The following is a 21,864-nucleotide window of genomic DNA, read 5'->3' on the forward strand; positions in this document are numbered from 1 at the left end:
TCTCCCCCTCCCCCCTTCTCAGATACTGTGGGGAGGAGGGTATTAGTTTGGGGTGTCCCCAAGCGGGCACCTAGACCACCTGTGGGCTGGATGGGTGCAGTGGAACTGGGAGGAAACTGCTGGGCTGCCAGTACTAGATAAAAGCCTGGAGATGGGAAACCTGGTGTTGAAGCAGAAGGACCACTCCCCCATCCTTTTATTTTTATTTTTCCCATAGTTCCCAAACTCTCCTCTCAGAGGCTCGTTTCTCGATCTCCGAGGGCCTCTCGGGGCTTCGCAGGCCCAATCTCCTCGGGTCGCCTGGATCCGCGGGCTCACCATCCCATCCCGCAAGTCCCGCAGCTGAGCCGGCAAAGGAGAACAAAGGCTGGAGGCGGAGCGGGCGCGCTCCCGCCCCTCCGACCCCGCCCCTCCTCTCTGGCTCCTCCCCTCGCTCGCACCTCTCTTCCATGCCTAGCCTAGCGCTTTCCCGGCGCAGGCGTTCTCCCGCCCCTTTCTTCGGCTCCTCCCCTGCCTTGTTTCCCCGAGCCTCTGGCCTCGCCCCAAGCACAGGCGCAGTGCGACCCCTGGGCTGCTTCAGCTCCGCTCTCCTTTCCTTGTCTCCGCAGCAAGTCTCTCTTGCTCCGCCCCCTCCCCTAACCCCGCCTCTGGCGCAGGCGCACTCCCTTCCTCCCGCTGGGCCCGCCTCCAGCGCAGGCGCGCTTCTCTCCCACCCCACCGGCCCCGCCCCCAGGCGCAGGCGCACCTTGCTCCCTCGGCTCCTCCGGTCCCGCCCCCTGCCGGCTCGCGCTCGGTTCCCCGTCCTCGCGGCCGCCGTTCCTCTCCTGGGCCCCGCGCGGCGCGTCCCGCTGCTCGAGCGGCGCTTTGTGTGCGGGCGTCGGGGCGGGCCCGTGCCCTCGTGGGCCTCTTGCGGGCGTCCTCCCCGGGCGCGGAGACGGGCGCGCGCTGCGGCGGGCGGGGGCGCGGCGCGGGGCGGCCCGGAGTGGGCCGCGCGTGGGGACGGCCGGGCCGCCAGGGCCGGGCCTCCGCCGCCTCCTCCAGGGCCGCCACCCCCGCAGGCCCCCCGCGCGCCCCCCGGCCCCGCGCCCCGGACGCCGGCCCTAGTGAGTGCGGGGAGGGGGAGGGGCAGGGGCGGGGCCGTGGGCTCCGTGTGCTCCCTCCGTCCCGCGTGACGCCCCCTGTGTCTCTCTCCTGCAGTGGATCGCAGCTCCAAGCGGAGGCCCGTGAAGCCCCTGGCCGCGTCCCTGCTCGAGGCGCTCGACTATGACAGCTCCGATGACAGCGACTTTAAAGTGGGCGATGCTTCAGGTAACCCCCGGAGGACTGCCCCCTCCCCCGGCCTTTGCCCCCTACCCTCACCCGGGCCCCCCGCCAGGCGCGCCCTCCCCCGGGACCCCAGGCTGGGGAGCTCCAGGGGCAGTCCCTGCCCAGGGCGGGGCATCTACGTGATTGACAGATGGAGGAGACCCTCCCGGCCAGTCCAGGCCCCCAGGCCCCTGGTTTAGGGGTGCAGGGGTCGGGGTCCAGCCCGATCTGGGTGCGAGGGAGAGTTGAGTGGTCACTGCGGGACATCCACGCCTGCCATGGCCGCCCCAGGCCACTGGTCACTAGCCAAAGCGGCCAGGGCTTGCTGGGTGGGAGAGGGGGTGGAATGCCCCGCTGGTCCGGGAAGGCGGGTCTGGACGGACCCTCCCCCCCTCAGCTCCCTGGGCCCCGCTGGCCTGGAGCAGAAGCGGAGAGTCGTGGGCACATGCATCACATGCCAGCTGGGGCCGTGGGTGTGCGTCCTCAGGCTAGGGGAGAGATTTGTGCGTGTGCAAGGGACCCGCGTGCCTAAACCCGCGTTTACACACGGTGTTTGTGCACACAGAGCTCCTGCATAAATAGCCCTGAAGTGTTTCTCGCCTGCAGAGGATAAGGCTTGAGGTGATGAAATAAATCATACGGCCAGTGCTCTGCCTTGATCTCCTTCTTCAAGCTGTCCCCGTGTTTGCCTTGCCTTCCTTTCCCCCATCTCCTAGGAAAAGCTGTCCCAGCTTGTCTCCCCCCCTCCCCGTTCCCCCAGCTTCCGCACCTCTACAGTCACCAATGGACAGAAACCCTTCCCCATGTCACCTGTGATCTCCTGACTAAATCCAGCGGCCTGTTATCTGGCTTCTTTATTCTTGACCCTTCTGCTGAGCCTGGGACGCTGTGGACCACCCCCTCCTTGTAGCGGCTGTCCTCCTTCTGGTCTTCTGGACGTCGCTGTGTTCTCCTCCTCCCTTACTGACTGCCCCTTCTCATTCTCCTGTGTAGGGTCATCATCCATGGCCAGCCTCCTCTGTTCTGGGCTCTCTTTTTTTTCCACATTTTTCAGTGATCTCATCGGTTTTCATGCACTATGACCTTTGTGCAGACGAGTCTTAAATCTGCCTATCCAGTCATTTTCTCTCAAATGATGGTTCCACATGGAACATTTACTGAACGTCTCCACCAGCCGCCCCATGGGCATCTCAGACTGTTAGCGGCCAATAAAACAGACTGTTTTCCCACCCACACCTGCCCCTTCCCACTCCCCAACTTGGCTGGTTCTTCATTCAGTGTATCACCATCCTTTTGGTCACCCAGGCTTGCCAGCTCAGAGGGAGCCCTCGTCAAGCTCTGGGGCTTGTTCATTCCAACTCTCTCCCTCCCACCCCCTTCAGTTCATCCTCCACACAGTGGCTGCCATAGTGACCTTCCCAAACTGTGGGCCTCACAAGGTCACTTACCAGCTCAGCGAGTTCCCGTGGCTCTCTATTGCCTCTAGGATCAAGTACAAACTCCGGTCCTTCATGATCTGCCTTTAGCTGACCTTCCCAGGGTTGTTTCACCTTCCTCTCCTTGACACCTTCTGGGCTCCAGCGACACTTGCCCTTACTGTGTCCAGATTCCCTCTGGCTGTGCCCCATGCCTGCAACCCTTTCCCTTCTCACCTCGGTCTCATGCCATCCCTGAATTCTTCCAAGCTTACCTCAGTGCCGTCTCTTATGTGAGGCTTCTGATCCTCCCACTTGATGCTCCCAATTGCCAGGACCCTTCTAGCTGAAATTACTTTGTATCCAGGTTGTATTTGATTCTACGTGCACATTCAGACAGTAAGCATTTCTTGAGCGCCTACTATGTGCCAGGAGATTGATTGCATGAGCCCCTGATGGGCAGAGACCATTTTATGCCATTGCATCCCCAGTGCCTGGAACTTAAGTCAATCTTTAGTAAATATCTTCCACCCTAGTTTAAATCCTACCCCAAAAGTTATCTTAGGGAACTATTGGCCCTCTTAAAATATACATGCAAAATCATTAGACTAGATTGTCTCTTTTTCCTTTTTCTGTGTTTTTATGGATCACTCACTTCTGGGTGAATGGCTTTACATTCCTAATGACTGACCAGGAAAGTAAATTACAAAATCTATTTCTGCCCCGTTTTGTGAGGAAAGTACTCATAACGCACAAAAGTTTAGCCTCTAACAAGCTTGCAGATAAATGTTACTATTTATTCTGCTAGCCTGATGTTCCCCGTAGACTTGCTGATGAATGTCCCAGAACGGTTGTGAGGATCCTAGTGAGGTCCCGTCTGTCAGGTGCTGAGCACAGTGCCAGGCACTCAGTAGGGGCTGTAGAAATGCTTCCATCATCATCACCATCGTGGTCATTAGTAGTAGTCATCTTAGTATTAAAGTAGATTTAGACAAACACATTGAGAAAACCTTTCTTTGTGGTTACCTAGGTGGAGAATGTTGGAGACATTTGTATTGCTTAGGTTGAAAGTCACTGTATTCAAAATCTGAAATGGAGAAGCATGACTGAGGACTTGCATCCCCTTTGGATATGCGTTTGGTTTATTTGCCCGTAAAATAATTTGAGGACAGTCAGTCTTATGCTTTAGTGAGCACCTAAAATGTGCAAGCCACGCTTCCAGGCACAGGCACTATGCCCAGGGTGGTCCCTCCCTGGAAGCTGCTGCTCGTTGTCTAGTTGGGGAGATGAGAAGGGGTCTTCGAACCACAGCATATATTGGTGCCACAGGCAGATGACAGAAAGAGCTGCCAGGCCATAGATGACCATCTAATGAACTCACCTGGCCAGAGCCCTGAGCTTTTCACTGTATTCCACTGGTGGGAAAAGTCTGGGAAAGCTTAATTAGTTGGTCCGTGGATGGACAGATAAAGGGGCTGGGCTTCTCCTCTGAGGATAGTTGTGAAGATGGTCTGTTCAAAGGAGCAGGGCAGGCAGAAGAGGACTTGGTCGTGTGGAGGAAGCTCTGGGGCCTGGCATCAGCCTCCACGGAGGGCAGCTGTGGGAGGGTTCACGAAAAGCCTTTAGTACTTAATCTCCTGGGGGCAGAGCCCTGATGCAAAAAGTGTGGTGCCCAAGGGCAGTGATCTCTAAGCTCGTCCCATCCTCCAAGTCAGAGAAGAGTATGTGGGCAAGAGGATCTTTTCTGAGGAACATTCTTTCATGGGGAGCCTCCACGCCTCCAGTGGTCTAGGCTGGAGGCCATTAGGACTTATTAGTGGCAGTAGAAAGGGGCACATCTGGGGCACTGGCTGAACTTGGGGGAGAGGGAGGGAGGCCCCAGAGATCCGGTGTGCGGGGAGAAGAAGGTGGAGATGTCACGAATGACAAAGGGCAGAGCCTTCAGATCCAACATGATCATTAATTATTTTCAGCTTGGGAGAAGTTCCTGTGGGGAAAAGGATTGATTTGAATGACACTGTTGGTCAGTGTTGGCTGAATTGGTTTATAGATGGAGAGGCAGCCAGGTGACTCAGTGGGTTGAGCTCTTAGCTATGTCACTTTACCTCATCAGCCTCAGTTTCCTCAGCTATAAAATGGGGAGAATTAGATCGCTAATAAACTCCCAGGGTTATTGAGGGGATAAAATGAAATAATGTATAAAGTGTGTTGCAAACCATTAACCTTGCTACATAAATGCTAGCTAGCCCTAACATGTTAGCCACTGCCTATAAACATATATACTTACATGGATATCTGTTTGCTATTGGTATTATTATCAGCACCTTGAAGGAGTGCTTGGTGGTAGTTGACTGACTCCTCAACTATATATTTTTTTCGTTATGGAAATAGCAGTTTTGGGGAGATTCTTATTACTGAGAAAATCAGAATTCTTAAATATTTTCATTGGTTTCAAAGATATATTTTCTTTTAAGTGTGCTGTTTTAATTTATTTTCACCTGTTTATCCTAGACTTGTAATTACTCGACCAGATAAGTTGGAGTCATGTATTTGAAAGAGTGAGTCAAGTCCAAGCTGTTGTTTTTTTTTTTTTCCTTTTTGGCCTTGAGAGGCAGAGGGGTCACAAACACCCAGTTCTCTGAATTTGAGAACCAAGAACCATAATTACATCCACACATTCTTAGAGTTGGTAGTGATACGGTGATTTTTTTGCTTTGTTCTCTTCAAACATAGACTCGTGGAAAGCCAGTGGCCCTGTGTGCCCACATTGCATCTGTTCCATGGGACTTGATGACTGTACACGGCAGTAGGCCTGTGACCTTACAGAGCTGACCTTTGTCCTGAAGAATTTCTGTTGGGGTGGGGGGAGTTGGGGGGAGATAAGCTATTGCTTCCTTCCTGCCCTGGCCAGCCCAGCCATATCACACACGGTGTGGCTCTCTTTTCACCAAAAATACCTTCTCATTTGCCAGTATTAGGCTGGATTGCTGAGTGGAATCCTGAGCTGTGTCATTGCAGTATGACTTAAATTTGGAGAGCAACAGGACAGTGGATTTGGCTTTATAGGCAAGCTCGGTCTGCTCACAGGAGAGTTATCCCCACATAGAAGCTTCTACCTGCTCAAAACCATTTGAACCCCTTTTATTGACCAGTAGTCAAACCCGGTAACAGCCATTACTTAACCATTTAGCATTTACAAATTACTGAATATTAGCAACAGTAGCAAACCACAGCAAAGAAAAAGTCAGCTCCTTAAGAACTGCAGAATCACCTCTCTAATCCCACAGATGAGTTGGTTATGTAACTGAGGACCAGTGCATCTGTCGGAAGGTCATTCTTAAAAGTTACCTTTTTAAAAGGAACTGTGAAGCTGGCGAGGCAGCTGGTTAAGGGGAAAAGCTTCCTTTCCCTTCATCTCTCTGAGTAACCCTCACCTCCCAGGCAAGGCCCAGAAGGCAGAGTACACAAGACAGTCTTAATTGTGAAGACCATAGTTTTGATACATTTGTTTGACCTTTTCAATGAAAGTGGCTAGAATGCAATTTGGATAAGATGGAGCACTGTCAGAGTCGGGCTTCAAAGTGATTGTTACCAGTTATTTTTACAGTATTCATTTCCAGGAGCGCAGCTCGGGGATGCTAAAGGTTCCCATTCATAAGGGAGATAGATAATGTGGCCCTCTTTATCTTTGGGAATGGTTATAGATTGACAACGTGGATCACCTTTGGCTCTTTGGTGTTTGAGGCTGGCCTTGTGAGACTCTAAGTGGGAGGCGGTGGCAGCCCAGCTGCTCGGTGCCTGCAGTCCCTGGCTTGTCCTGAAGCTGCTTTGCCATCCCCTGAACTCAGCAGCGTTCCCTCTTCCATGCCAGGTCTAAGTGTGGAAGTTTGATGTCATTTTTAATGCATAGCAGTTCTTCTCCCTCTTGCCGCCTGCTGGTGTCTGCAGACCCAGGGCGGGTGAATTTTGTGGCAGTGGCGTGCTGTGTGGGGAGGGCCATGCCAGCCCCCAGGGTGCCTGGGATCCCGTTCTAGAAACGTTCTAGAACATGCAGCAGCCCTATGGAACTTTGTGCTTCCAGAGCCGCAGGTGCCGGAGGTTTTGGTGGCCCTTCCCTCTCTCTGCTTCTTGTTCCGTGTGGACTTTGGATCCATCTTGGTTCAGGAGCCAGTCACAGAAAGTCCTTAGAGATCCTCGTGTTCAGTGTCTTTTTTTTTCTTTACAGATGAGGAGCCTGAAGTCCCGAGTGGTTTAGTGACTTGCCTGAGGTCGCACAATAAGATGGAGGCTGAGCCAGGTCTACAACCCAGGCTTCTGACTCCTAACTTCCAGGCTGGGTTCCTGTTCATGGCCAGGCTGCTTGCAAAGGCCTGGGCAGTGAACAGAATGGATGGTTAGGAGCAGGCGGGACCGCTGAGGACTGCCTCCAAACCCCAGCTCTCACCTGCTTTTCACCTCTGCAGGGGACACGATTTAAGGCCATTTGCCAATTCAGGGTGTCCCCCTCCAGAGCCCTATGCGAGGGCCTCATCATGTTGTGGGAAGTGACCTTGGCTCCTAGAGGGCTTGGCAGCAGAGTGCAGATTCTGGTGGGTGTGATGGATGGGGCTGGGGGGTGAGGGGCCTGTTGGCCAAGGAGCCCCGGCTCAGCTCAGGGGGAAGAGGCCTAAGGCCAGAAAGTTGACTTCCAAGGGGATAAGCTGTCCGGCCAAAGATGGTGCACCCATCTGGTGGGGTTGGCAACTGTATGTGCTGTGGGGAGTGTTCCCCCGATAAAATAATAGATCACCAGAGGACCACCCTCCAGTCCCACAGCTGTCCTGCTTGGATGTTTAGCCACTTAGTAGCCCCTGAAGGGAATGGACCGCAGCGTCATCGGTAAGGTAATCTGGAGCTCACGGGGCCTTGGTGGCAGGTCTGGACTCCCTGTGCTTTCTAAGGCATCCAGGAGGATACATATAATCAGTGTGGCGGGGGTGAGTCCGAAGTGTTCTTTGGCCCTTGGCTCTGACGGCTAGGGCCTGCTTTCCAACTGGTTGCCATGAGAGAGAGAGAGAGAGAGCAACATAAGGAAATGTACTTTTGTGGCTGTTCTTTCTCATGTCTCTTTGTTCTGTGTAGATATTTCATTCATTATAAAGGCACGGCAGTGTCTAGAAAGAAGATGCAAGAAACTATGTTCATACTTAAAATTTTTTGGAAGACTCCATATTTACATGTATTTTTTGGTGTTGATGACCTCGAAGGTGCCCATAAATGGGCCGGAACCGTTTGGCCTCTCGGCGCTGTCTTCAGTGCATGCCACTGGGCAGGTTTTCTCTCATGTAGGGTCTGACAGGTTGGGGGTGTTGGTCATTTTCTTTTTTACTTAAAATGTGTCTAAATATCATTTTGCAAGTGGCTCATTTGTGTCAGCGTTGTGTGTATGTGTGTGTGTGTGTGTGTATGTGTGTGTGTGTGTGTGTATGTATATACATATGTGTGGTTTTTTTTTCTCATATTTTCAACAGATTCTGAAGGGAGTGGGAATGGAAGTGAAGACCCTTCGAAGGACAGTGGAGAAGGGTCCTGTAGTGACTCGGAAGAAAACGTCCTGGAGGAAGATCTTGCCGAAGAAGCGAAAGTCGAGGCAGAATTGCTGAAGAGCACCACGGTGGAGGAAGATGTTCCTGTGGCTGAGAAAGCCCCGGGGAAGATGGAGAAGAAGGAGGAGGAGAGTGAAGAAAAACCCAGAAAGAGAAAGGAGAAGGACAGAGCCTCAGGGTCTGAGGGGACCGCACCCCCTGCCGCCCCCGAAGAGCAGGCCAGTGAGCCCAAGAAGTGGAACCTGCGCAGGAACCGGCCCCTCCTTGACTTTGTGTCCATGGAGGAGCTCAACGACATGGATGACTACGACAGCGAGGATGATAACGACTGGCGGCCGACCGTGGCGCGCAGGAAGGGCAAGGCTGCCTCGCAGAGGGAGGGCAGCGACGGCGACCTCGAGGACGATGAGGACGACGGCAGCGGCAGCGACGAGGAGGACGACGAAGGCAATGATGAAGGCCACGGCAGCCCCGCCAGCGACGGGCCGGGCAAGAAGAGGAAGGGCCAGGCTCTCAGCAGGCACAGTGCCGACGACGAGGAGCTGACCAATGATAGCTTGACCCTTTCTCAGAGCAAGAGCAATGAGGTAGAGCATCCCGATTTCTGTGCTATCTATCTGTGTGTCGGGGGGACTGGTCACAGGAAGAGGCTTTCCCGGACAGCCGTGGGAGCCCCGAACAGCTGCAGCCCCTTCCTTGCTCCTGGGGGTCAGCAGAGCGGCCTGTTGTTGGGGCCCCCACCTCCCTGAGGACCAAGTAAGTCCTCTTGATAACCTGCCTGGCATGGTGCTTGAGGATGCTCTCTCCCCAGCCGCCCAGGTACCATTACTTTAAGGCAGACTCAGTAGATTAATGACTGCCTCTTCACACCCCTTTCCCCCAGGCTCTTTTGTTTTTAATTTGTTGAGCTTTATTTACAATCTGAATTCCCCTCTCTTTTAGAGCACTTACCTCCTGATTTCAAGCTCAGGTTTATGTAAACTAAAGGACGTGTCCTTAAATGACTCAGCTGCTTAAGTCTGGTCCCTTATATTTAGATGCCTCATAACGTAGTCATTCTTGCAAAGAAATGCCAACACCAGACACTTCCCTTCTGAATATTGTTACCGATTGGACAGACCTCCACTAGTCACCCAGTTGTTTCACGGGAGGTCCTTCTTCTGAAAGTTAGGGCTGTGCCTTGGGGCCGGATGTGCGACGGTCAAGAAAACGTCCTTCCAGTGCCTTGGCATGCTCAGTATCGGTGTGTGTGTCCGTGTACATGTTTATTTTTCTCAACAGAAAGATTGAGCTCAATGTCATGCCACATGTGGGTGTGCTTGCAACATCCCACTTAACTACAGATCAGTTAATAATAATATTATTAGGAGCATTTAATAGTAATATTATTAAGTAACTACCGAGTAGTTAAGTCCGCCATTGCTTCTGTTCACAGGTTTTTCAGTCACTCGACTAAAACCTTGATGTTCTTTTGTTTCTATCATTTCATTAAATTGGGTTAAACAAGTACAAAGAAGCACCCCTCCCCCTTGCTACTTCTGATGTTAATGCAACTTGCTGAATGTTTTTGGTGATCTTTCTGTTAGAGTGTGGAACCTCCTTGCTGCCCTCTCTGTTGCTGAGGAGAGGGTCTTTACTGTCTGAGGTGACAGAGGCGCTTACACTTGGACTTGGGTGATCCCACTGGGTCCGTGTGTGTCTCAAGGTTGGCAGCTTTCCCACAGTGCCCTTCCGCTGTCTTCTTCTTGTTAAGGAGAACTAGTTTTTAGGGACAGAGTATGGATGGTGTGTAGAGGCGTGGTCAGTTGTCAGCGCATAGTGGGGATGGTGTATAGAGGTGTGGTCAGTTGTCAGTGCAGCTGTTAGTGGCATATGCACACAGCATGCAGGCCTGGGAAGATTGACCTTTCTTAGCCAGCGCTAATGTCCTTTCTGAGCACACAGATAGGTAGCATGGGAAGCAGGACAAAGATGTAGATGGAGCCCAGGGACTGGGATGAGACAAGCCTGGGATGGATATTTCCTGTGTATAGTTTACAGAGAGCTAGCCATTAGTGATATCTCAGCCATAAACTGATACTTGAGAATCAAATGCCCTTGGAAGTCTTAACTCTTTTACAGGTTTCATGGGTTTAGAAGGGACAGTGAGAAACGCTGTGGCCTTCAGAAGGCCCACCTCTTCTTAATGGGCTGCAGAGAAAATGATAGCTTGGCTGCAAAATGTGCTCTGGTCCTACAGCTTTTAATTAGGAAGTTTTATCTTAACATAACCATTTCATTTTGTTCTCCTGCATGTGGAAATACAGACTGGTGCTTAACACCTTCTCGTATCTTAGAGAAGCTCTAACCACCGCTAAGGATAATTTTGACTCAGAAGTCTGTAGGCCTATTCTTTCTTAGCCCTATTTTATAGACCTTCCTGCTGACCTCCTCAGTTAATTTCTTTTGAATGTACTCCAGGTCATATTCAGATCCTGAGACCCCAAGTATAATTCGATTAAAAGAGAGAGTCAGCTTGTTTGTGCCTTCCTTCCATTTGCTAATCTTCTGTTTTTGCTCTCCTGGCTGTATGGAGGCAATCCAAGGGTAACCCTCCTCACTTTGGGCCTGAAATCGGCAGCTTAAGTTTCTGGGTGTCTGAAGTGGCTGCAGTGATGATGATCTGGTCATTGCATAGGTTCTTCTGTCCTGCTTGGGTCTTCTATTTATTTTTTTGGAGGGGGAGAGGCAAGGCAATTGGGGATAAGTGACTTGCCCGAGGTCACACAGCTAGTAAGTGTCAAGAGTCTGAGGCCAGGTTTGAACTCAGGTTCTCCTGACTCCAGGGCTGGTGCTCTATTCACTGTACCATCTAGCTGCCCCTGCTTGGGTCTTCTGCTATACCCATTGGGGTGTGACCTCTCATACTGAGTTCATATGGGGGCTGCCCAGTAGTTTTATAATTTTGCAGTTTCTTGAGGGGATTTTCTCTTTCCTCTAAGGGCAGTATGAGATGGGTAGCAATCTTAGTAGGATTTATACGCATTCGTATTGGTTCTCAAGTACAGCATAATCAGATATGCTTTCAAAAGGGTACCTAACCTCTTCAGGTGCTCTCTTTGTTTTTGGGCTCCATAGAAATTGAGTGAGAGTTTTGGGTTAGATTTGTGATTTCCGTTTTGAAGCTTTGAAGGTTGTCCCCTGCAGTGAGCTTTTGGTGATAGCAGCTTGGTATCCATAGTGACTGCTTCCCAGTCAAAGGTTTTCTCCACTTGAAGAATTCTATAATCAGAGTTTTAGGCAAGAGTTAGGGGATGACAGAAATCATTTTAGTGGGAACTTGATAGATACTATGTAGAGAAGAAAGTCTATATTGTGTAGTTTGGGTTTTTGTATTGTATGATTATTTCAGATTCTTGAGAATTTAATCTTCTTAGGAGCCAAGAGGAAGAAATATTGGCTTTAACATTTCTTGGCATATTTCTTTCTCCTCTTCAGGGTAACAGGATTATTTTAATTGCATTTTGTATAAATTGGTCCCAGATTTTCTTCCCTTGAATACACACACATATGATCTTTTGCACAGCTTGGCCTCTTTTATAGGATTTGTAATCCTCTGAAGAGAAGTTCATTCGGTGAACAAATAATGTGCTCTGCGTAGCCCGTAGAGAGGGAGGAGGCTGGAAATGATGAGCAGAGTGTTATAGATCAGTCCGTCAGTCAGCAGGCTTTTATTAAGCGCCTGCTGTGTGCCAGACACAGAAACGAAGCAGACCTTCCAAGTGATGTGTCCAAATAGAGGAGTACACAAAATAGAACATAGAGGGAAGGCATTTGGGGGCCAGTCAGGGTGGCTTTCTGGTGAAGGGAGCACTAGACAGGGACTCTGAAGGGCCTAGAGGACCCTAGATCTAGCAGTGGAAGGACCTCCGAGGCCATTTCAGAGTCTGCCCTCTCATTTTACAAACAGGGAGACTGAGGTCCAGGGAGCGTATAACTCTCCTGAGGCCTCTTGAGTTGAGCCGAGCTTTTTGAGATGGAGACCATGCATTCAGCAGGTTTTCTTTGTCCCCACTGACGTGACACATGCTTCAGGTTTCAGCGCAGGAATGGTTTTGTTAGAGGGCTGCTGCACTTGCAGTCTGAGAGTTGCCATTCTGGTCTTCCCTGTAGCTGGTGATGGCCCCTGCTGAGGCAGCCCCTTTTGGAGGACTTGCTGGCTTCTCTCGGCTAGAAGGGGATGTGCTATGTGGGATGATGATGAATCCCACCTAACAACATGGCTTCTTTTTTTTTTTTCAGGAAAGAAAAGAAATGGAGAAACAGGAAAATGGGTTTGTGGGAATAAGGAAAATTGATCGCCCCATCCCTGCCCACCCCCTCCAGCAAGTTGCTTTCCCAGCTGTTTCCTCTCTCAAAGCTTTCACTCTTCCTCCTATCATTCTTCCCTGCTGCCCTCATACATGCCCATAGTTCCCTGTCCTTAAAAATCCTTCTTTAGATCTATCATCCCTCATCCTGTTCTTCCCTTTCTTGGCCAGACTCCTAGGAGAAAAACTATTTCTACTTGCTGCCTTGACTGTGTCTTGTCTTGCTCCATCTCTTCCCTTTGTGGCTTAGCTTCTGAGCTGCTTCATCACTCAGCTGAAACTCTTCTCACCAGAGTGACCTCTGACCTCTTGGGGACCACAGTGGATGGCATTTTCTTGGGCCTCCCCTTCTCTCTACCTGCTGCATTTGAGCTCGTTGACCACTTTCTCTTCCTGGGTTCTCTTTCCTCTCTAGGTTTTCTCCACATTTCTCTCCTGGTTCCCCTCTCTTTGTCACCTCCTGTCACTCAAGTACCTGCTGCCCTCTCTCTTTCACTCCCGTCTCCCACGATGAAGTATCCTTCCTCCTGGCCAAGGTCAAACCCTCTGCCTGCACAAGGGATCCCATTCCGTCCCATCTCTTCCAGTAGATATCCTTCTCTGTTGTCCCCTCTCTGTGGACTCCTTCCCTACAGTTTGCAAACATGCCCATGTCTTCCCCAATCCTAAACATCTCCACTTGGTCCCTCCATTCCTACTGACTATTGTCCTGTGTCTCCTCCGTCCTTTGTGACTAAGCCGCTTCAGTCAGTGCCTCCACTTTCTCTCCTCTTACCCCCTTATGATCCAGCTTCTGAACTTCTCACTGCAGCCAAGCTGTGCTCTCCAGATTTACTGCTGATTTCTTAGTGGCCAGATCTGATGACCTTTTCTCAGTCCTCATTCTCCTTGACCTCTGCAGCCTCTGACACTCTTGATCCTCCAGTACTGTCTTTCCTCTAGGTTTCTGGGACATTACTTTCTCTTGGTTCTCCAGTCTTACACCTTACTGTCCTCACATATTCTGATCCACACCAGCCTCCTGGCTGTTCCATGAACAAGACTCTCCTACCTCTGGGCATTCTGTCTGGCTGTCCCCCAGGCCTGGAACCCTCTCCCTCTGCAACTCTGACTGCTGACCTCCCTGGCTTCCTTTAAGTCCCAGCTAAAATCCCCCCTTCTACAGGAAGCCTTCCACAAGTCCCCTTCGTTCCAGGGCCTTCCCTCTAAATATTTCTTGTTCATCCTGTAGCTTGCGTTGTATATATCTGTATGACTGTTGTCTCCCCTGTTAGATGGTGAGCTCTTTGAGGGCAGAGATTGTCTTTTGCCTTGTTTGTATCCACAGTGCTTGGCACACAGTATGTGCTTAATAAATGTTTATTGGTTGATTGCAGAGGTTGTTAAAGGTGCCATTTTAATCTACTGATTCCTCGAAAATTCACTGGTTTTGATGGGATTCTGCTGGAGGCTGTTGGTGCTTCCCAGATTATGTTAAGGTATCCTCTGGCTTATGTTTAAATTGTGAGCCCCCAAACCTGGGGCAGCATTCACAGAGTCCCAGATATTGGAGAGGACAGTGATGGTAGATGAGTACTGTTGACACTATATGCACTTTGAATTGTTCAAGTGTCTGACATAATCCTGTTTCCTTTGATCCTCACAACAGTTGTGTGAGGTCGGTAACACCTGCAGCCATTTCACAGGTGATGAAACCGAGGCCCAGAGAAGGTAAGTGATTTGCCCATGGTCACCCTAACACTGTGCTGAGCTCTTTACAGTTCTTCTCTCATTGGATCCTTAGGACTACCCTGGGAGGGCAGGGCACAGGCGAGGAAACTGAGGCAAACAGGTTAAGTGACTTGCTTAGGGTTACCCAACTGGTACATGTTTGAGGCCAGGGTGAGACTGCTGAGCTTCTCTGTTCCCAGTGCCTCATTCAAAAAGCTATGGCTGATACCTCCTGTTTTTCAAAGCCTAATTTCCCCCTTTTCCCCTCCCCCTCCCCTTCCTGTATAACAGAGAATTTTTTAGAAAGAAAAAAAGTGGAAGAATAGAAGAAATCCCATCAGTCCAAGCCCTGTCAATTCCTTCTCAGGGCCTCATTTTAAAGACTGGGGCCCGAGGCCCAGGAGGAGAAGTGGCTTGCTAGGAAGGTCTCCAGATTGTTAGTGCCTGAGCCAAGGCTGGAAGCTGGCTGCTCTGCTGCTCATCTCCCCACTCAGTGGGGCCGGGAGCATCCCAACCTGTTGGGAGTACACCTTGTTTCTCCCCTTGGACTCTTTGCATGTCGTGGTGAAAGGCTTGATGGTAAAGATGTGTTGTAATGATTGATGGTGGTTGGGAAGGCCTGGCACCTTTTTTCCATCTTAGTTTCTAAGGCCTGACAGTTCTGCTTTCCTTGGAGCATTCCTTGGCTGCTTCCCTTTGGCCGCATTGTCACTTCTCTGCCCCTTGGCCCAAGGCCTGCCTGGTCTGTCTGCAGTCAGACATTGCCATGAGCCTTCTAACCCAGATTAGCTCTTAGTGACGTGGCCAGGTCACTTTGTCTCCTTCCCTCTCATCTTCAGAGATGACCCTGCTCCAAGCGTAAATCAAGGGTGTACACAAAAATCCCTGCTCTGGCTGACAGCAAGGGTTAGTATGAATCCTGCCTCTGATGACTGACTTTCTTTGTGAGCCTCAGTTTCCTCATCTATAAAATGCAAGATTTAGATGAGATGAATCCAGCTCCAAATTGATATTCCCAGTGGGACGTTTTGGGGCACAGACTTAGTGGCTTTTGAAAGGCTCCTTTGAAATGGCTTTACGGAATTTGGGGATATACCAAGTAGTATGTAGCATAAGATTTACTGGACATTTGACCAGGAAAAGTTTGCTCATTTTATTTAGTTTTTATATATTTTTTTAAAGGAAAAAAGTACTTTCAGCAAACATAGACAACATCTTAAAAATAACTTAAGCCACGTGAGCTCCAAATCTGTCCTGTTCCAGTGAAATGAATATTACTTTTAATCTGTCCTTGGAGGCCTTAAAGGGTTAAATCCTCTGCAGCTGACCTTCCCTCACCTTCCCACCATGGTGTCCTTAGTATAGTGGTTCTTTAGACCCTTCTCATTCATTCTTGGATGCTGTCTTGGAAAGAACACTGGATTTTGAGACAGGAGAGCTGGGTTTGCAGCCCATCTCTGCTGCTTGCCACCTTTGTGACTTGGCCCTAGTCACTTTCTCCTCTGGGCCCCAGATTGCTTATGCTTTATAAAATGAGACCATCTTGGAGGTTCTTTCTAGGCCTACGTCATAGTCAATGCAGAATGCATCACTTTCCCTTGATCAGCTAACAGGCATGAAATATACAGGGCCTCCTTTCTAGTAGAGATTGTTCTCTTCTTTGTACCTGTAACCCTGGTGCCTGGTGCCTCAGAGAGAAGGTACTTTGTGAGTGCTTGTTGATTGGAGATACAAAGTACACCGTCATCTGTGTTGTCTTGGAATCAGTCTTTGCTTCATGTATGTATATCTTGGTTTCTACGTAGCAAAAATTGTGTCCTGTATTTCTTCTCCACTCCAAACAAGCACACTGTCTCTTTTTCTCTTCCTGTTTGTCTCTCTTGTCTCCCTCTCTGTCTCCCTCTTTCTCCCCTTCCAGCCCTTCTTTTACCCTCTGGTGTTCTCTCTCTCTCTCTCCCTCCCTCTCCCTCTCTTCCTCTCTCACTTTCTCTCACAGACACACACACACACACAGACACACACACACACACACACACACACCACACAGACACACATACGCACACGCGCGCGCGCGTGCGCGCGCTCGCACACTTGTTCTTTTAGTGATGGTCAAAGGAAATCTTTACCTTTTCTTTCTAGGAAGTTTCCTGGGTGTGGTTTTTGAATAACAAAGGAAGGTACTCCTTATGTGACCATGGGCATATTCCTTCAGCCTTCTTGGTGGTCAGTTTCCTCATCAGTAATAGAAGAGGTTTGGACTTGAAATCAGTCACTCAGTAAACATTTATTAAGGGTCTCTGGAGTGCCAGGTACTGTACCAAGTGAGCTGTAAGGTTGCTTCCAGTTCAGTGCCAGGCCTTCCTGCCTGCTTGGCCCTGAGAAGAGGTGAGGGGGGACTTCAAGAGGGCTGGAGGTAACCAGAGTGCAATATAGAACAGAAGGGATGAATAGCCCTTAGGGGAGAAAGCAAACCTCAGTTGAGAACAAAGACTGTATCTTTCTTTTTAAGAGATATAATAATAAAAAAATGTTTGAATATTTCAATTCTTAGGACTCGCTGATTCTTGAGAAGAGTCAAAACTGGAGTGCCCAGAAGATGGATCATATTTTGATTTGCTGTGTTTGTCTTGGCGATAACAGCGAGGACGCTGACGAGATAATCCAGTGTGACAACTGCGGCATTACCGTCCATGAAGGTAACTTGGTCTTTCGTTGCTCCTGCTTCTAAGGGCTGACGGCAGCTCCATTGGTGGGGCTAGCCTAAGTTACATTGTTTTCCCTTCTTATTCTTGGGAGTTTGGATTTATGCAATACATATTAAATATGTAACTTGGTGAGGAAAATAATTTTCTAGGTTACCGATCTGGAGATAAATTTCAAACTTGAAAAGTGAGAAAAAATATGACCTATTCAAATCATTTTTTTAAGCATGATTTTTAATGGTGACTTCCTTCACTAGACTTCTGGCTTCCAAAATCAACTCATAGAAGAAAATCTCACTGAATACTTTATTCAGTTGTTTTCAAATTTTTGTGACTCCATTTGGGGTTTTCTTGGCAGAGATACTGGAGTGGTTTGCCCTTTCTTTCTCCAGCTTATTTTACAGATGAGGAAACTGAGGCAAACAGGGTGAAGCGACTTGCCCAGGGTCACACAGCTAGTGAGTGTCTGAATCTGGATTTGAACTCAGGTGTTCTTGACTCTAGACCTGGCGTTCTATCTACTGCACCACCCAGCTGCTCTGTTGAATTCTTTTTTTTTTTAATTATAAATTATTTTTTAGTTTTAGTTTACAGCACTCATTTCCACAAATTTTGGGGTTCCAAATTTTCTCTCCTTCCCTCTCCTCCCTCTCTCCCCCCCGATGGCATGTAATCCAATGTAGGTTCTACATTTATCTTCACGTTGAACTTATTTACATAATAGTTCAGTTGTTAAGAAGAATTATAACCAATGGAACGAATCATGAGAAAGAAGAAACGAAACCAACAAAGAAGGAAAAAAAGGAGAGCAAATAGTCTGCCTCCATCTGCACTCAGACTCCATGATTCTTTCTCTGGCTGTGCAGAGCTTTTGCCATCATGAGTCTTTTGGAGCTTTGAACGTTGCATTGATGAGAGGAGCCAACCAAGTCTATCAAAGTTAGTCGTTACAGATACCGTGTTTCTGTACTTGTGCATGATGTTTTCCTGGTTCTGCTCCCCTTACTCAGCATCAGTTCATATAAGTCTTTCCAGGTTATCATGAAATCCGTCTGCTCCTCATTTCTTATAGCATGATAGTATTCCATTATATTCACATACTATAACTTGTTTAGCCATTCTCCAATTGATGGGCGTCCCCTTGATGTCCAATTCTTTGCCACCACAAAAAGAGCTGCTATAAATATTTTTCTACATACGGGTCCCTTTCCCACTTGTGTGATCTCTTTGGGATACAGCCCTAGGAGTGGTATTGCTGGGTCAAAGGGTATGCACATTTTTATAGCCCTTAGGGCGTAGTTCCAAATTGCTCTCCAGAATGGCTGGATCAGTTCACAACTCCACCAACAATGTAGCAATGTTCCAATTTTTCCACATCTTCTCTAGCATTTATGATTTTCCTCTTTTTTCATGTTAGCCAGTCTGACAGGGGAGAGATGTGGTACCTAAGAGTTGCTTTGATTTGCATTTCTCTAATCAGTAGCGATTTAGAGCATTTTTTCATATGCCTATAGATATCTTTAATTTTTTACTCTGAAAACTGCTTGTTCATATCCTTTGACCATTTCTCAATTGGGGAATGAATTGTATTCCTATAAATTTGACTCAGTTCCCTGTATATTTTAGGTATGAGGCCTTTATCAGAGACATTGGTTATAAAGATTCCCAATTTTCTGCTTCCCTCCCAATCTATGTTGCGTTGGCTTTGTTTGTACAAAAACTTTTCAATTTAACGTAAATCAAAATTATCCATTTTGCATTTTGTAATGCTCTCTATCTCTTGTTGGGTCATGAATTCTTCCCTTTCCCATAAATCTGACAGGCAAACTATTCCTTGCTCTCCCAAATTACTTATAGTATCAGCCTTTATTCCTAAATCATGAACCCATTTGACTTTATTTTGGTTTACAGTGTAAAATATTGGTCTGTGCCCAGTTTCTGCCATTTTCCAATTTTCCCAGCAGTTTTTGTGAAATAGTGAATTCTCAGCCCAGAAGCTGGATTCTTTGGGTTTATCAAAGAGTAGATGGCTATAGTCGTTGACTTCTCCATCTTGTGTACCTAACCTATTCCACTGATTCACTACTCTGTTTCTTGGCCAGTACCAAATAGTTTCAATGACTGCTGCTTTATAATACAGTTTAATATCTGGTATGGCTAGGCTACCTTCCCTAGCATTTCTTTTCATTAATTCCCTGGATATTCTGGACCTCTTGTTCTTCTAGATGAATTTTATTATTTTATCCAGGTCTGTAAAATAATTTTTTGGTAGCTTGATTGGTATGGCACTGAGTAAGTAAATTAATTTAGGCTAAATTGTCATTTTTATTATATTAGCTCAGCTTATCCATGAGCAATTGATGGTTTTTTAAATTTTTTTTGTGGGGGGGAAGGCAGGGCAATTGGAGTTAAGTGACTTCCCCAATCACACAGCTAGTAAGTGTATCAAGTGTCTGAGGTCACATTTGAACTTAGACCCTCCTGACTTCAGAGCTGGTGCTCTACTCACTGCGCCACCTCACTGCCCCTGAAACTGATGTTTTTCTATTTATTTAGATCTGACTTTATTTATGTGAAAAGTGTTTGGTAATTGTGTTCATATAGGCCCTGGATTTGTCTTGGCAGATAAACTCCCAAATATTTATAGTGTCTACAGTAACTTTGAATGGAATTTCTCTTTCTATCTCTTGCTGTTGGGCTTTGTTAGTAATATATATAGTAATGCTGAGGATTTATGTGGGTTTATTTTATATCCTGCAACTTTGTTAAAGTTTTTTATTATTCCAAGTAGTTTTTTACTTGATTCTCTAGGATTCTCTAAGTAAATCATCGTATTATCTGCGAAGTGGTAACTTAATTTCTTCTTTGCCTATTCTAATTCCTTCAATTTCTTTTTCTTCTCTTATTGCTACAGCTAACATTGAATAGTAGGGGTGATAATGGACATCCTTATTTCACCCCTGATCTTATTGGAAATGCATCTAACTTATCCCCATTACAAATAATGCTTGCTGATGTTTTTCCTGCTGAATTCTTAACCTAGCTCCAAAATCGTCTGTCTCTCTGCGTTTCAAGTTCATCACTTCTCTGACAGGAGATGAATGGCTTGTTTCATCTTCAGTCTTCTGGACTTACCTCATAGGATTCTTTTGAGGGTCAAATGAGATGATGTGTGTAATGTGTTATGCAAATGGCACATCTCATCGTTAATATTATACATTCTTAGCACTATTATTGTTTGAGAAGAGTGGTGAAATGTGTTGGAAAAATAGCCTGAGGATGAAGAAAATAAAGAGATTGAAGACTGTAGACTACACAGAAAGCTCACACTTAGGATTATACTTTGAGAAAAGTCAGGAAGTGCTGGATTTGGTGAGTGCCACTGTGTGCTTCAGTTTCCCTTCTGTGAAATGGGGAGTAATCACAGCACCTCCCTCCCAGGGTTGTGCGAGGATCCAGTGAGATCCTGTTTCTAAAGCACTTAGCACAGTACTTAGTACATAGTAGGCATTGTAGAAATATTAGTTAGCATCATCATCATCGTCGTTGTCGTCATCATCATCGTCATCATCATTATTTTGGAAACTGGCCCAGAGCACAGAAGGTGTAAAGTGACAGTAGCTGCATTCAAGCATAGAAAAGGCTGTAAGTTAGTGAGAAGGACTAGATGTGATCTGGGGACCTTTACAGGATCAAACTAAGATCAGCGAGTACAAGTTGGAAAGATTAGGCTTGACACAAGGACAAACTTCTTCACAGTTTGATGGTTTCCAAAAGTTCCTTGGGATACCGGTGGAGGTAGCAGGTTAAAGAAAAGGTGGATGTTTACTTGTTGATCGATAAGGTAGATAAAATATTTACTTACTGTGGGCCAGGAATTATGCTAAGTACTAGGAATACAAATATATGCCCCCCCACCCCCAAAGACAGTTCTTACCTTCAAAGAGTTTCTGTTGTTTCTTTTTCTTTTCTATTTTTATACATTCCTCCCTCCCTCCTGCCTTTCCTTTACCCATTGATTAGGCAAGCAATATAATACTCATTATACACATGAAGTCATACAAAACACGTTTCCATATTAGTCACATCGCAAAAATAAAAAAACAACCTAAGAAAAATAAAGTAAAAAAAGTCTGCTTCAGTTGGCGCTCAGAGTTCATCCATTGACTTTCTAGAGGTGGAAAGCATTTTTCATCCTGTGTTTTTGGAATTGCCTTTATCATGGTAGCTAAGTCATTCACTGTTGGTCATCATTTAATATTGCTCTTACTATGTACAGTGTTCTCCTGGCTCTGCTCAGTTCACTTGGCATCAGTGCATGTACACTTCCCCAGTGTTTCTGAAATCATCACTGCATCATTTCTTTTAGCACAATAGTATTCCGTTACCTTTATATGCCATATCTTGTTGAGCCGTTCCCCAGTGGGTGGACATCCCCTCAATCCCCATTCTTTGCCACCACAAAAAGAGCTGCTATAAATATGTACATCTGGTTCCTCCTCCCTTTTCTTGAATCTCTTTGGGATCCAGCCCTGGTAGTGGTATTGCTGGACCTAAGGGTACGCACTGTTTGATATCTCTTTGGACACAGTTCTGTACTATTCTCCAGACCAGTTCACAGCTCCATCAGCAGTATGTTAGTGTTCCTCGTTTTCCACCTTCCCTCCCACAGCTGTCATTTTCCTTTTCAGTCAGAGTAGCCAATCTGATGGGTCGGAGGTGGTACCTCAGTGTTGTTTTATTGCATTTCTCTAATCAGTAATGATCTGTAGCATTTTTTATGTGACTATTGATCACT

The 21,864-nt window shown here is 47.6% G+C and overlaps 1 protein-coding gene across 4 annotated transcripts in view; it reads left to right on the forward strand.

Annotated features, from left to right (window-relative positions):
- Positions 1–1,078: 1,078 nt before the first annotated feature.
- Positions 1,079–21,864, forward strand: part of PHF14 (PHD finger protein 14) — a 174,348-nt gene continuing 153,562 nt past the window's right edge. For all 4 annotated transcript variants that reach the window (XM_036759514.1, XM_036759516.1, XM_036759515.1 and 1 more), the window contains exons 1-4: positions 1,079–1,103; positions 1,198–1,308; positions 8,231–8,892; positions 16,916–17,060. In XM_036759514.1, the coding sequence (XP_036615409.1) occupies position 1,103; positions 1,198–1,308; positions 8,231–8,892; positions 16,916–17,060 (919 nt within the window). In that variant the 5' untranslated portion in view covers positions 1,079–1,102. The remainder of the gene's footprint in view (positions 1,104–1,197; positions 1,309–8,230; positions 8,893–16,915; positions 17,061–21,864) is intronic.

This window comes from Trichosurus vulpecula, chromosome 5 (assembly GCF_011100635.1).
Source record: "Trichosurus vulpecula isolate mTriVul1 chromosome 5, mTriVul1.pri, whole genome shotgun sequence".
Taxonomy (NCBI): Eukaryota; Metazoa; Chordata; class Mammalia; order Diprotodontia; family Phalangeridae; genus Trichosurus; species Trichosurus vulpecula.